The 14,061-nt window shown below is 41.5% G+C and overlaps 1 protein-coding gene across 3 annotated transcripts in view; it reads right to left on the bottom strand.

The window, feature by feature from the left end:
- The window catches only part of cacna1ia (calcium voltage-gated channel subunit alpha1 Ia), a 141,397-nt gene that overhangs the window by 26,648 nt on the left and 100,688 nt on the right, over positions 1–14,061 (bottom strand). For all 3 annotated transcript variants that reach the window (XM_056401034.1, XM_056401033.1, XM_056401032.1), the window contains exons 13-27: positions 12,409–12,526; positions 12,062–12,217; positions 11,705–11,795; positions 10,692–10,846; positions 9,436–10,185; positions 8,716–8,816; positions 7,577–7,700; positions 7,271–7,339; positions 5,236–5,414; positions 4,952–5,078; positions 4,490–4,615; positions 4,251–4,340; positions 3,860–4,052; positions 3,136–3,287; positions 2,002–2,111 (exon numbers count right to left, since the gene is read on the bottom strand). In XM_056401034.1, coding sequence (XP_056257009.1) covers positions 2,002–2,111; positions 3,136–3,287; positions 3,860–4,052; positions 4,251–4,340; positions 4,490–4,615; positions 4,952–5,078; positions 5,236–5,414; positions 7,271–7,339; positions 7,577–7,700; positions 8,716–8,816; positions 9,436–10,185; positions 10,692–10,846; positions 11,705–11,795; positions 12,062–12,217; positions 12,409–12,526 — 2,541 coding nt within the window. The remainder of the gene's footprint in view (positions 1–2,001; positions 2,112–3,135; positions 3,288–3,859; positions 4,053–4,250; positions 4,341–4,489; positions 4,616–4,951; positions 5,079–5,235; positions 5,415–7,270; positions 7,340–7,576; positions 7,701–8,715; positions 8,817–9,435; positions 10,186–10,691; positions 10,847–11,704; positions 11,796–12,061; positions 12,218–12,408; positions 12,527–14,061) is intronic.

Here is a 14,061-nt window from a genome sequence, read left to right on the forward strand (position 1 = left end):
ATCAATCACGGTCTGTGACTCACTATCAACACGCACATGATCCTGTTTCCTTCCATTGTCAGGGCCTGACTGACTGTTGGTCTACGTCTTTTTTTCATATTTTTGTTCCAGGGAACAGAAGGTGCATCTTCCTCTGTGGTTTAAGACTGGGGACGGTAGCACACTGAGTAAGACATCATGTTCCTTAATCACTTAAATGCATCAAAGTCATGGATGCAATCTGGCTCACCTGGTAAAAATGCACTTTGCACAACTAACGGTTGAATTAAATGTGTTGGACTGTTATTTCTCCCTCGCTGTCAGCCTGAGAACGTTTTGGCACAAATATACAGTAGACACACACACATCTGCAAACTTACAATAAATGCAGTTCTGATGGTGGCACATGTGGCAGTGTGTCTGTGTGTTACCTGCTACTCCAATGACCCAGTTGTAAAGCTGGCCTGAGAGTCACCCCAGATTTTAAATCACACTATGCACAATGCCTGCTCATGGCTTTTTCTGACACTACATAAAAAGAGACAGAGTGCCAGCTGATAACTGCGTGATAAAATTCTCTCTATATCCGTCCATCTCTTTCTCATTTCATCACTAATTTTTCCTCTTCCTTTTTTGTCTTCGATCACTCCAGCTTTCCCTTCTATATATTATCTGTCTCTTCCCTGTGTGTCTATGTCTCCATCACTCACCTTATTTCCCTCGCTCTAACCGTTTCTCCTTACCCCCCCGCTCTCTCTTCCCTCTTTTCACTAACTAAAATAGGTCAATGACATTAAACTACCATCAGTGTATTATAGCTCCTAAATCTGTTTCTGCCTTTAATTACTCACCACATGTCCCTGAAAAGAATAAGACATCAGTCTCATCACTGCTCACATTCAAGTGAGTGACAGAACAATTAATCTGAGCTCTGAGTGGAGTGAGTGAATGTGGGAGTGAAAAGACCAGTGATGAGGTGTGTTTCCTGCAGAGGTCACACACAAAGGTCTTTACAGTAGGTTGGAGAAATGGAAAGTGCAGAATCACATGCAGAGAACTAATAGACAATTAGGTTTTGTTAAGCAGAATAATGTAGTGAAGTTAAACACTCTTTTCCAATTAGACGGTCATTAGTTCACTCAAATTAATACAATGAAAAACTCTCATTACGGAACTGGACTGGAAATGAAAGTTATATTTAGTTAATTGAATTACTTGTAAATGTATTACAGTTTTTATTTGCATTGAGGAAAAACTTGATGGAATAAGGAAACTAAAGATTGATTTGATGGTGGCCAAAGAAACAAATGACTATAAAAAAACTGTATACTAATACAGGACATTCCTCTCTTTTCTAACAGAAGTGATGATGTGTGATAATTGTCATGAAATCCGTATTTGCACCACTGTATGGTTTAGTCAACTTAATAACAGAACACATCAGAGCCAGCTCATATATTTAAACATATTTTATAATCCTCTATAACGTTAAAGCTGCTAGTCGCTATTCCATTTATAATGATCAAAGCAAAAGGCGGATTTGTTCAGCCATTACACTTTGAACTAAATAACTGTTTATTGTAGCACTATTTATATTATATGTTAATTCAAGAGATTATAGCATGTGCCGAGAGCCATGTTAAACGCTTTAATGTTTTTTCACATCAAATATGTGATAAGTGACTTAGCTGAATAGACAAAAACATAAAGTGATACTGTCATTTTCAGAGAAATTAAATCTCCGTTTTAAAATATCAAGCTAATTTTGCTGTATCTAATTTAAAGGGTGCTTGTGTTTTCAGGTTAGAGGCCATAAAAAAAGATGATTGACAATTATCATGCCGCTTTCCTTCAGGTACAGTACAGTCGACTGGACCACTCTATGGACAGAAGATGAAAAAATCCATACGTTTACAAAGTGGGACAAATAAGCTCACAGATACATTTATATGCAGACATAAAAGGAAACACTCTCATATACAATCACACTGCCAACACACAAGGTATAAGTACACACTGTACCTGTCTTTGAAGAAGCGGCGAACACCAAAGGCGATGAGTTTGAGTACTGATTCCAGCACAAAAGTGGAGGTGAAGAAATAGTTGCAGTACTTCAGGGCAAGATCCAGAGACTGGAAAGAGAGAGTAAAAAAAAAAGGTGTGTGTTTGTGTGTGATGGGGTAGGGAGTATCAGCAAGATCGACAGGGAGAAACTGTAGAACAGAAATTGTTCCCACTGTTTGTAGAGTAAATCAAGCATGCCAGAGGAAAAACAGAGCGTCCTCCATTCACAGCACCACAAACACATACATTACGTCCCTTAACAAACACAGATTCTTAAACTTAACTGTATTCACTGAGAATTCAAATATTCCACAGGCAAGCATGTTTTAATTGTCTTAAACATCCAGTTGAGCTTTCTGTTACTGCGGAGACTGGAGATTACTTTGCTAGCATTTTTCTTTCATAAATAGAGCTGTAGCTTCTAGCAAGTGGGAGGCTGCCAAATGTCAGGACCAACAGCTGACAAATACAGCCAAGACCTGTGATATTTATCTGATGCTCCGCCAGTTTGAGAAAGCTTGCTCCATTTTAAAAGGTCAGATGGGCATCTTATCTCAAGGATAATCACTTTTCTCTCCCTCAAAAAAAAAACGCTATCTGGCTTTTGAACCTCTGTTCATCACACACGTATGGACAGCTACATGTACTCTATAGCTACACACACCAGTCTGACAGCAGCCCATGTCAAATCAGCAGTGCAATCACAGCTCATTGTATGGACTGCAGCTACTCACAACACATGCTACAGAGCCTGGATACAGTTTCACGGTGGTGGACCAGTCAGTGGTATCACTTGTGTGTTTTTAAGGTGCTGATTGATGCAGTGCAGGAAAACAGCTACAAAAATTGACAGACACTAATATTCTGCATAAAATCCACCCAGCCTTAGTTCTTCCTACTGAGAGTGAGCTTGTAGGAAAATGTAGAAAATGTTTGTTCTTGTCCATATTTTGTGGAGAAGGTGTTTTAGGGGAAGTGAAAGCAAAGCTGCGCAACTCTCAATCCTTACGACACACAACTGCACCTGTGCCCGCTGAAAACCCAAAGCACACACATTTTGCACACACAGGTACAGTAAACATTCCTTCTTACATGAGGTTGATTGTAGTGCTCTAGGGACATGGTGATGACGTTGATGCAGATGATGAAAGTGATGATGAGGTCCAGGTAGTGGTTTGTGCACAGTGTGTGGATCATCAGGCGCATGTGGCCATAGCTGGAATAGTAGGGCAGCTTCTGGGCTTCTGTTGGTAGAAAAATACAAGAATGAAGTTTTTAAATAATTTGTATTTGTGTCTAATGTTTTAGTTAAAGAGAGTATAATGTGTTCTCTGCAGTGATATAATATAAACTACTAAATGTTCAAATCTATATGCTATTAGAACTAGTTCTTACATTATATATATATATATATATATATAGTGAATATATAGTGAATTCCAAACAACCTGCTCTTGTTGCTACTTGTTGTACAACAAACCATCTGTATCATGTGGAGGAGATGAGATTTGCACAGTAGACCTGCTCCACACTGAGAACTTGAAAATGAAAAATTTAAAAGCTTTGATCAAGCTGATATTGTCGACAGAAATAGTCAAACCCTTATTTTTCAGGCACTTTGTGTTTTGTATCATTGTCTTGTTTTTTTTCCTCTATAAAGCTCCTGCCTCTCTTTCTTACCACACTCCTCCTTTCTATCCTCTATCACTCTACTCTTGTCTCATCCTCCTCAAACTGTTCATGCGCCTCTTTTTTTCTCGCTCATCTTTTGGCTGCTTCAACACTCTATCCCCCTCCTCTCACTCCTCTTTCTTACTCCTCCTCTTCTTTTCCATGCGCCGCTGACGCTTCTCCTCTCGTCTCTTGGCCTCCTCCACCTCCTGGTGCTGGCGGCACTTGTGGAAGTTCTCCACCACCACGCCAACGAACATGTTGAGGACGAAGAAGCTGACGATGAGAAGGAAGGAGATGAAATACAGCAGCATCCATGGGTTGTTGTTGATCACCGGCTGGGGTTGAAGTGGTGTGTTTGTTCATGATATGATTTGATATAAAACAATGAGATGTGAAACAAGGTAAGAAACAAAACGGAGATGAGAGAGAAGGAGAAAAAGAGTTAGTGAGGTAAAAATGTAAGATTTCCATTTTAGATCGTGAAGATTTTTTGTTTATGAAACACTGTTGTTGTACAGCTTATATGTGGGTACCTGTTGGTCCACAGCCACAGCATCCAGGCCGTGATACATGATGTTAACCCAGCCATCCTTGGAGGCGAGTACAAACAGGGACATCAGAGCCTGGACAACAAAAGGTAGAGAACAGAAAGGAAAAGTTTTATGCTTACTTTACGGGGAAAAATCTTTTTTTTTAATTATTAATTATTTTATGCTTCACATTCATATAAGAAAGATCATGCACACACAGATAACACACAAGTGACACTTACCTGTCCCAGGTTGTCAAAGTTGTACTTATGGTGAACCCACTTGTAGTTGGCTTGGAGACAGTCAGACTTGTTGGTGATGTTTTTGACATCAGGGCCCAAGCAGTAGAAGAACTTGCCTTTAAACAGCTGTCAGGAGAAGAACAGAGAAACAAAGCTTTTGATGCAGTCCAACTACTTAGAAGAAAACAGAGAAGTAAGCCTTCACAGAGGCGTCCGACGAGATGAAAGGATGCGCGAGTGAAATAATGAGCTGGTCAAAGATCCCACAAGCTGAAAATGTTGTGCAGTGATGAAAGAAGTAGGAAGACAACGAGAGTTTACTTAAGAGAGAGAAATATAAAAATCCATGTGCAGATGTGCTTCAAAGATATTAAGAGGGAAAGGACGGGAGAGAAACTGATTTGTTCAAAAAAATCATACTAATGGGGAGAGTATATTCTGTGCAAATAATATGCTTCCTACCTGTACCCCAAGAATGCCAAAGATGATGAAGAAAGCACAGCAGATGAGGACAATGTTGCCGATGGGTTTGAGAGAAGTGATGAGGGTCTCCACCACCAGCTTCAGACCAGGAGCTCTGCTAATCACCCTGGAGAAGGGAGGGGAAGAAGAGGAGAACAAAAACAAGTACATCAAATTGAAAAACATGTCCTGAAGGAAAACTAAAGAGGATATAATTGATTAATGATGGCAAAGATTTCTGTCTGCTGTTAAGATTGATAAACACTACAGTTCTTTGTCCATACCTGAGGGGGCGCAATGTTCTGAGCAGCCTGAGTACTCTAAGCACCCCCAGGATCTTGGCCCCACCCGCCATTGACACAACAATGTCAATCAAAGACACGAAAACCAAGAAGCCATCCAGAACGTTCCAGCTGCTCCGCAGATAAGCCTGTTCTCCTACATACAGACCCATGGAAACCACCTGAAGATGAGTGTAAAAAGAGGCGAAGCAACATCTTAGAACATGGACTACACTTTTAGTTACAGGACATTTGTATATCGTCAGTTTCAGAGTCAGCTCTGTGTTACAAAATGTGTTGCAACAAAGGATAACAAGGTGAAACCAAAAGATGAGAGATGATATACGGATAAAAAAAATCATAAGCAGGTGTAGGATAAAAGGCTGTGTGTAACATGTCTCGTTAGTGTCAAACACAAACACATTAAAAACATGTTCTCACCTTGCTGCTGAAACAACAATGCGCCTAACAAGCAGACACACACACACACACACACATTCAGATGTATGTACACACCTCTTCAGACAACACCTGCTTTGGCTAGAGAGCACCCAGAGCAGACGTTGACTTTATCTGTCACACATACAGTATGTGTACACACACACACAGCTAATTAGAAAAAAAAAGAAAAGACCAAACACACACACTTGCAACTGACACACTCTGACACACTAGTGTGCAGGCACCAGTGTGTTTGATACGCAGGGGTACAGTAATAATGCCCTGATGCCTGTGTCTTTAGCTTGTAAAAAGATTATTGTGGAACCATTTTACATATGATGGTACTTTATTCTTCTGCGACTTCAGCGCTGAGAGATGGATGTTGTGCAGGCATTGTATTACACATGCACAAAGCTGGATTCAGTGTTTGGCTAAGCAGCAGTGGGAGCACTGCGCCTGCAAATAAAAATAAAAAATCTGCCACTGACATTTGAAGGTGTTTGCCAAGTGTCCGGTAAATCTTCAGAGGAAGTGTGGGGGTTAGCGTGCAAACATATCAAGATGGTTGACAGATCAGTCCATGGAAAACATCTTAGGTCTAAATGCCAAAATGTAAACTGAATGTACAACACTTGCAAGTGTGCTCTCAGTTCACAATTCTGATTATTCTAATTATATACATAAGTGTAATCTACTTCTATAGAATGGGAAACAGCACTGCTTATTGCATACAACTACAATCATTAGAGCTAGTGAATGTGTTTTGGGGAGTGCTACATTGTGCTTGAAGCTGCCTCATGAAATAACTCTCCGAATAGTTGTGAGACATGCTGACCCATTCTTCAGCCCCGCTTGTGCTGTGCTTTTTTATTTGGCTACTTCTTGTACACAGCATCAAACCTCATGGTGGAGTCCTATGGAGAGATTAATGCTACACAATCAAGCACACACTGACACAAATTATGCAGACACACAAGGCTCAGACAGACAGAGACATGGAGGGAGACATGTACGGCGCGGCCAGAGGGCTGACAAGTCTGTGGCTCATTGACGGGCTGAGATTGGTTAATAATTGATTGTGGGAGTGCATAATTGATGGCCCACTTGTGCCAGAGCCTTTCGCAGAGCATACAGAGACAGTGGCAGAGGGAGAGAGGGAGAGCAAATAAAATAAAGGAAGGATCGAGAAACAAGACAGACCGAGAGTCTGAAAAAGGACTGATGAGAAAAGAGGGACCCTAAGGAAGTGGAAACGCAGACTTAAAAAAGAAGCAGTCAACAGTGGAGCGGTGTGGGGGAGTGCTGCAGATAGACCGCATCCATAAGAGAGGACTAGCCACTAATTAATGACATTGCTTAATTGCTCTATTCTCCAAAGGAAAATGGGAACTGCCATGAAAGAAGGAATGGGAGGGGGTCGAGCTGTGGGACCACTGAGGCACAGTCAATTCAGTGAGAGAGACAAACAGGAAGACACAAGAGGAGACAGACAGACAAAAAAAGAAAAAAGAAAAAAAAGATGCCTCTGTGTAGTACAGCCACACACTACACTCAGGACTCATTGGCAGTAATAGAGAGACAGGTTGTAAAATGTTACCTTGAGTGTCATCTCTCCCACAAAGATGGCAGTAAAGATGTAGTTGGAGATGGTTAGAAAGACTCTTTCCTAGACAGACAAACAGGAGGAGAGGAGAGAGAGGGTTGACAGTCAGAAAGAGGAGATGGGGCAATTAGAGGCAGTAAAAGCTTACTTACTGCACCTTTTAGATAATAAAACTGAATTTATCCTCAAAGAATACAAAAAGCTACCACACATAAACTACAGAGAGGAGCTGTAGCTTCTAACGCACACACTAACACACATGCACACACACACACGCGCGAACACTTCAAATGGATTTACCAAGCTGCCCTGTAATATCTTGGGCCTCTCCAGAGCTACTGTGATGCAGTTGGAGAAGATGAAGGCCAGCACCACATAGTCAAACAGCTTATGAGCTATGATGGACTGGCACATCTGTCTGAACCTGGAACAAGAGGAGAGACGTGAGGCCACACTCTGTCCAAACACAATTTAAAACAGTCTTCCATCCAATCAGAACAGGAGCCAAGTTCCCTGACAGTGCACAGGAGCTCCCTCGTATCTTGGTGAGTAAATAGCCTCATTCAGCCCCTGTTTACATCACTCCTAATTCAAAACAAATTACATTAACAACACTCTCAGAAGCACTAGACTCCTGAGTACAGTGCTCTGCTGGGAAAACAGAAGAGAGAGATGAGAGAGAAACAAACAGAAAGAGAGAGAGAGAGAGAGAGAGAAAGAGAGAGAGAGAGAGAGGGAGAAAGACAGAAAGAGATGGGACATACAAATACTGAATATGCATTTCAAAACTTAGCATGTGACACTGTGTACTGCCAAAAAGCAATTAAATATCTTCGCTGCAGTGTTTATTGGAACGGATGAAAAGAAGCAGAATGAATCAACTGGGAGAGGGATCGAATTTATTCTAAACTATTTTGGAACACACATGGAGACATTTAAATGCCTTTTATTTGAATACTCAACTGTATCTAATATAACCCTTCCTCTGCAGATTGTGACACAACATGTCTACAGTAGTAGAGTAGCCTATGGTATAAAATTTACCCTACGCGGCCTGTTTCTCTGTTCAACAGGAGGGGACAGGGTAGGAAATATCCTTTTGTTATTTGCAAGGTGGCAATCAATACTCTAATGCAGTCCTTCTCTGTGGAAGCTTGGCAACCTGTCCTTCCTATTGATGAGGTGGAGAACAGAATCTTCCCATCCATCCTTGATATTGCTTTGGTGGGATATGTCCTGTGGCCAGCTGATAATGTGCGTGTGAGAGACTGTGGAGACTTGAGCTACAAAACAGCCCACATTTTGAGTCAACACACTTCTGACGCAGTCAATCACTCCAGCACTAAAAGCGCTGGATACAACACATTTGATTAAAAAGGATTTTAAAAAAAAGAAGGAAAAAAAATGAAAAAGCAGAGCAGGGGATAAGGGTGACTCACTTGTTCTGTGGTGAGAATAGGAAGACAGACCAATCCTCTCTGGTCTCACACCAGTCGGGTCTATACGCTTCTAACATCTTCTGGATGCGGAAGCACAAGCTCTGAAACAAATACATACATCAGCACACATCATGGCATGCACATGCAGAGCCCATACACCAGCAGTAAACCCAAAAAGACACACAGAACCACACAGAGAAACTTCCTGTTTAGACTCCCTATTTGAATTATTTACGAAAGTGAAACACTTCTATAGTAATAGCTCCGAGCATCTTCCAGCATTACCATCTGTATAGCTCTCTCCCCCGCTGTCTAAATAGTCCTTTCTAATTAACCTTGTTTCTCTCATACACAGACTTGTTTACAATGAAAACAACTGGACTCCCATGAGGCCCAGGTGATAGAGAGTGCAGGCTTTATACAAAGTATTTGAAGATACTACACAAGAGAGCAGGAGATTACTTCATGTGTAAACTCTTGTACTTTAACACAAAAGCTAATGATTCAGTTATTGAGAATCACAAGGCTAGATTGCGTTTCTTTGTTCTTTTTTTTGTTACACACTGTCTTAGTTATGTTTATCTGTATCTCTGGAACTAGACTATGTATCATAGGAAAGTAGTATGATTGCATAACCTTATTTCACTTACTCACCAAGCTTGTCCTAATGCTATTACTGTTTAATTCCCTCCCACCCACACACACATAATAGTAACCTACATATTCAATGTCATCATCCAGATCCTCCCGGTCCTTGCTGCGTGCGTTAACTTGAGGGAAGACGTCAGCCATCAGTTGGCTCTGAGGGTTCGCCCCACCAGCCTGTTCATTATGTTGTCTAGGAGGAGGCTGGAGAAGCTGAGACAGTGGAGTCTTTCCATTACAGTCTTGGTGGACCCCTCCTAAGACACCCAGACTGTCGAGTCCACCGCCACCACCTCCACCACTGATTACCACCCCCCCAGAGAAGCTCTTCTTCCTGTGGTGAGCATGGAGCGTCATGGGGGGAAGTGGGTGATGTGGCGGTGGTGGAGGGTGTCGAGGTCCTGGGACCTGCAGCAGGTGGGGCAGCTCTAGTGATAGAGCTCTGCGGTCTCTCCTGGGAACAAAGTGACCTGGGAGCATCGGATGGGGAAGGTGGAGCTGGGTGACAGGAGGAGCAACAGCAGGAGGGGAGAGAAGAGACTCCTCCTCGTCTGGGTGGACATGGTGGAGGTGCCGGTGAGGGGATGAGGAGGCTCGGGGACCACGGATACGAAGGCTTCCTCCAACCACCCCTCCCAAACTACCCAGGCCGTAGCCATAGAAGGGCCTTGCAGAGGTGGGGTTGAAGGCTGGACTAGCGGAGGGAGATGAGGAAGAACAGGGGCGGTCGCCTCCCAGGCTGTTCCAGCTGGAACGACGGGCCCACAAGGCCTGAGGCTGGGGAGACACTGGGCGTCCCCAGTTGTGGTAACCCCGACCTGGATACTAAGAGACAGAGAGAGAGAGAGAGAGAGAGAGAGAGAGAGAGAGAGAAGTTTCTTCCTGTAATTCTGACCAATATCCTGTCTGGATCTGCTCTGGCCGTCTGATTTACTAACAAAAATAAATAAAACATGAACAACACGAATTACATGAAATGTGGAAGTGCTTCTGTGAAAGCTTCCCATACTTAAACTTGTAGTCAAGTAACTGCCAAAGCATTTAATTAGCTAAACAAATAGTTGAGGTAAAAACTTTCTGTTGCATATTATCGTCCTTGAAATTAATAAGACGATGAAAAACCTTCGATGTGCCACTAATTAAATGCCATTGTGGTATATATGAATACAGTTATGACCTAATGTGATTTTCAGAGAGAGTACCCATAATATTCCTTTCACACAGTTTCAGTCACATCAAAGCGCAATGACCAGTCAGTCAACCGACAACTAACAAACAGCCCAGCAGCTATGTATTTTCCAGCCACTCCTATTACAGTTATTTCCACTTACCAAAGCCCTCTGCTCCAGATTGGCCCTGCCAAGAGAAATAACACTGTTCTTCCTGGAGCCAAGAGCAAAGGTTAACCTCTCTCCTGGAAACAGACCAGCAGGCAGCGAGGACAAGTCCAAGTGCCCATTTGGGGTCAGTGTACAGATCTTTGGATCTACAGGAAAGAGGGAATGGAAAGAAGTAGATATATGAAAGGAATGATAAAGGGAAGAAAGAAATTCATATCGATGAGTGGTAAAAAACTGTGGCAATGAAAGAAAGAGCATTAAGCAAGACTTTCAATCCCTTTGTTTGCTTATTCTCTGTTAATGTTACAAAGAACAGAATTTTCTATCAGAGTACACCATAAATGTCCTGAAACAATGTTACGGCCAGCTCAGATAGGGGAAGGTTTGATTTACACTGAATTGCTTTCCAGGAGCCAGAAAGGAGCTGTCCATTCTCATACATATATTTTGGTGGAATAGGTCTGAAGGAATATTAACATTTCTATTGTGTTTGATTCAAATAAAAAGGTAAATTTGGACTCAGGAGAGCTGTGGTCAGACATGATCAGAGTCCTCCCTAATATGCTTCTAAATGCTACTCTATACTGCATGATGCTTTGGCTGGTTCCTGATGAGTTCACGTTTGTTATGCCTACAGGGAGAAGAGGGGAGAGTTGTGGATGGAGAAGTGGCATCAGACATGCATTATTTAAAGTTTGCTCAGCTTCCATTTCAGACCGATGCTAAGCAATGTTTGTTATGGAAATCAGACAACAGGCGACACGTTTGATGCCCGAGGTACAACGAAACAGCTGATAACTTTCTGTAGCGCTGAAAGGTCATAAAATTGGTTACACGGTGCCACTTTAGCCAATCTAAGTATTTACTAAGGTCATGGTGTGGGCTGATGACAACTACAGGATAAAACTTCTAGGGGTGAAATGGTCACATAATTTCAGAAGTGAGAGGAAAACCAATCTATATTAAACAAAAAACGCTGTAAAGCTCTTGATGGCATTTAATACCTGAAAGATGCAGAGAGTCTTTCTGTTTATCATTCTCCTCGAAATTACAGGAAGACCTGTCATCATCTGAGTAAGAGCGGTTTGCATCACCCTGTATCAGGCACAGCGAAAGAAAATTAATGGGGGAGAGAGAGAGAGATAGAGAGAGAGGCAGAGAAGGATAGGGTAGGCGTGGCAAGGCATTAGAGGAGGTGAAGAAGCAGAGAGTGGGAGACAGAGTAAAATGTGTAGGAAATACAATCACAAGCTAATTTAAATAGAAACTTCCAAATATTTGTCCTCTCCTCTTGTTGATTTGCTTTTTGTAAAGTGTATACTGTCCAATGCCCTCAACCAAGATTGTTACCCATGTCTCACCTCAGCTTGGAAACCCTCGACCAAGATGGCAACCAGTAAATTGAAGAGCACATAGTTTCCAAATGTCATAAGAGCCACAAAATAGAGAGCAGCACAGGGCGATGTGGAGGCCATGCCATTGTACAGCACCATGTTCCAGTCCTCCTGAGTCAGAATCTACAGCAAATAGAGCGGAGCAGGAACACACATATGGTATACACACAGACAAATGTGGATACAGGTTTGAAAAATTTGCAGATTCACAGGCACATCTGTTTAGGTTGAAAGTGTTGAAAGTGTGTGTGTGTGTGTGTGTGTGTGTGTTGTGTGTGTGTGTGTGTGTGTGTGTGTGTTTAAAGTATTTGTACCTGAAAGACAGTAACGATGGCCCAGAGCAGGGAGTCAAAGTTCTTTCTGTCGGGCACTGTGTCTCCTGCCTCTGTCTTCAGACTGAACTTACAACCAAATATATGCATCCCCAAGATACTGCAACACAAAAAAATGGCCACGTATGCTCTCATAGAAACAGAACAAGTGCATTTATGTGGTTGAACTATGCACTGAAAAGACTCTATTTTTTTTAAGTATGTCATGGGCTCTGTGTGAAGATTCACAGAGAATGTGCTCAAAATTGAAATAAAACAGTATTATTATTAAAGCAGTGTAGAGATAGGATCAAAAGAAAAATACAGAGTGAAAGAGAGAAGAATAGCACTGCATACACAGTGAGCTGGTTTCAAGAATTTGCTGTCATAATTTGACAGCAAATACACAACGCATACACAACTACGTTCAAGACCATGAACCTAAAACATACACACACATATACAAAAACATTTAAACATTACAACCTTCTATCCCTGTTTCATTTCAAAGCTTTTTTCTTTGATTGTCTTCCTCTCTTTTTCTCGTCTCTTTGCAGTTGTCACAAGACAGTGTAACACAATCAGTCTCATTCATATTCTCATTCATCGATCTTTTCTCTAGAGCAATTATGGAGAGGTTTTAAGAGTTAAAGTCATAGCTGAGTGGTGTTGTACATTAACTGCTCCCTAAGAGCTACACTGGCTACATATATAAACCAAATGCCACTGGCTCAGGATAGCATTAGCTGGCTAAAATCTCTGATGCCATCTGTCATGCCACACTTGTTTTTTATTGCTGTGCTGCAAGGGTTGGCAGGTACACATGTACACACACACATACGGGGTCACAAACACACATGCACACACAAAGCAGGACTAAGCTAATAACATTACGCTGCTGTAGAACTCATCTATCGTGTAAAAATGATTGCACTTGGAACAATTAGGATAAATTATTCAAATAACAATAATTCTCTTAATACCATCTTTAGAGGTGAATTTAGTAGGAAAACAGAGCAGCAGTATGTGTGTGTATGTGTGTGTGTGTGTGTGTGTGTGTGTGTGTGTGTGTGTGTCCTGGGGGATGTTAACAAGAGGAGCAATTAGGCTGAATGATTATGTTTCTGTAAATTACAGTCTTCAGCATCCGCATCGCAATATTCATTTAGGTACAATGTAAATGCTGCATTTCATCTTTAATTGTTACATGTAATTTAGAGGATAATTTTTAAAAATATTAGGACAACTCAACCTCTCCATTACTTAGATTTTACAGTCAGCCTAGTGGAATGATTGTTGACTGAATTCATGTGAAGGAAAAGCATTGCTAATGGTGTACTAGCAACAATTTTTACAGTCAAAAGTAAAGACATTCATGTCAGTTTTAAATTAAACCATGCATTTGATTAATATGTGATAAATTTAAAATCTGTTTCTGTCGGCTTAATAGTTATGGCTTATTGTTATCGCTGTTCTTTGGCTCAATGCTTATCTTACTTATTTAATGGAATTTCAAATGTTGGTGCAGCCACATACACTGCTGACCAACAACCGAGTTAAGGTACTCATAACCTTCATGGTAGATGTAACACTGGAGAAGGAAGCAGGTCAAAGAGAAAATCACTGATGCCACAGTTTGGGCAAAAATGGGGGAGA

This window comes from Seriola aureovittata, chromosome 17 (genome assembly GCF_021018895.1).
Source record: "Seriola aureovittata isolate HTS-2021-v1 ecotype China chromosome 17, ASM2101889v1, whole genome shotgun sequence".
Classification (NCBI taxonomy): domain Eukaryota; kingdom Metazoa; phylum Chordata; class Actinopteri; order Carangiformes; family Carangidae; genus Seriola; species Seriola aureovittata.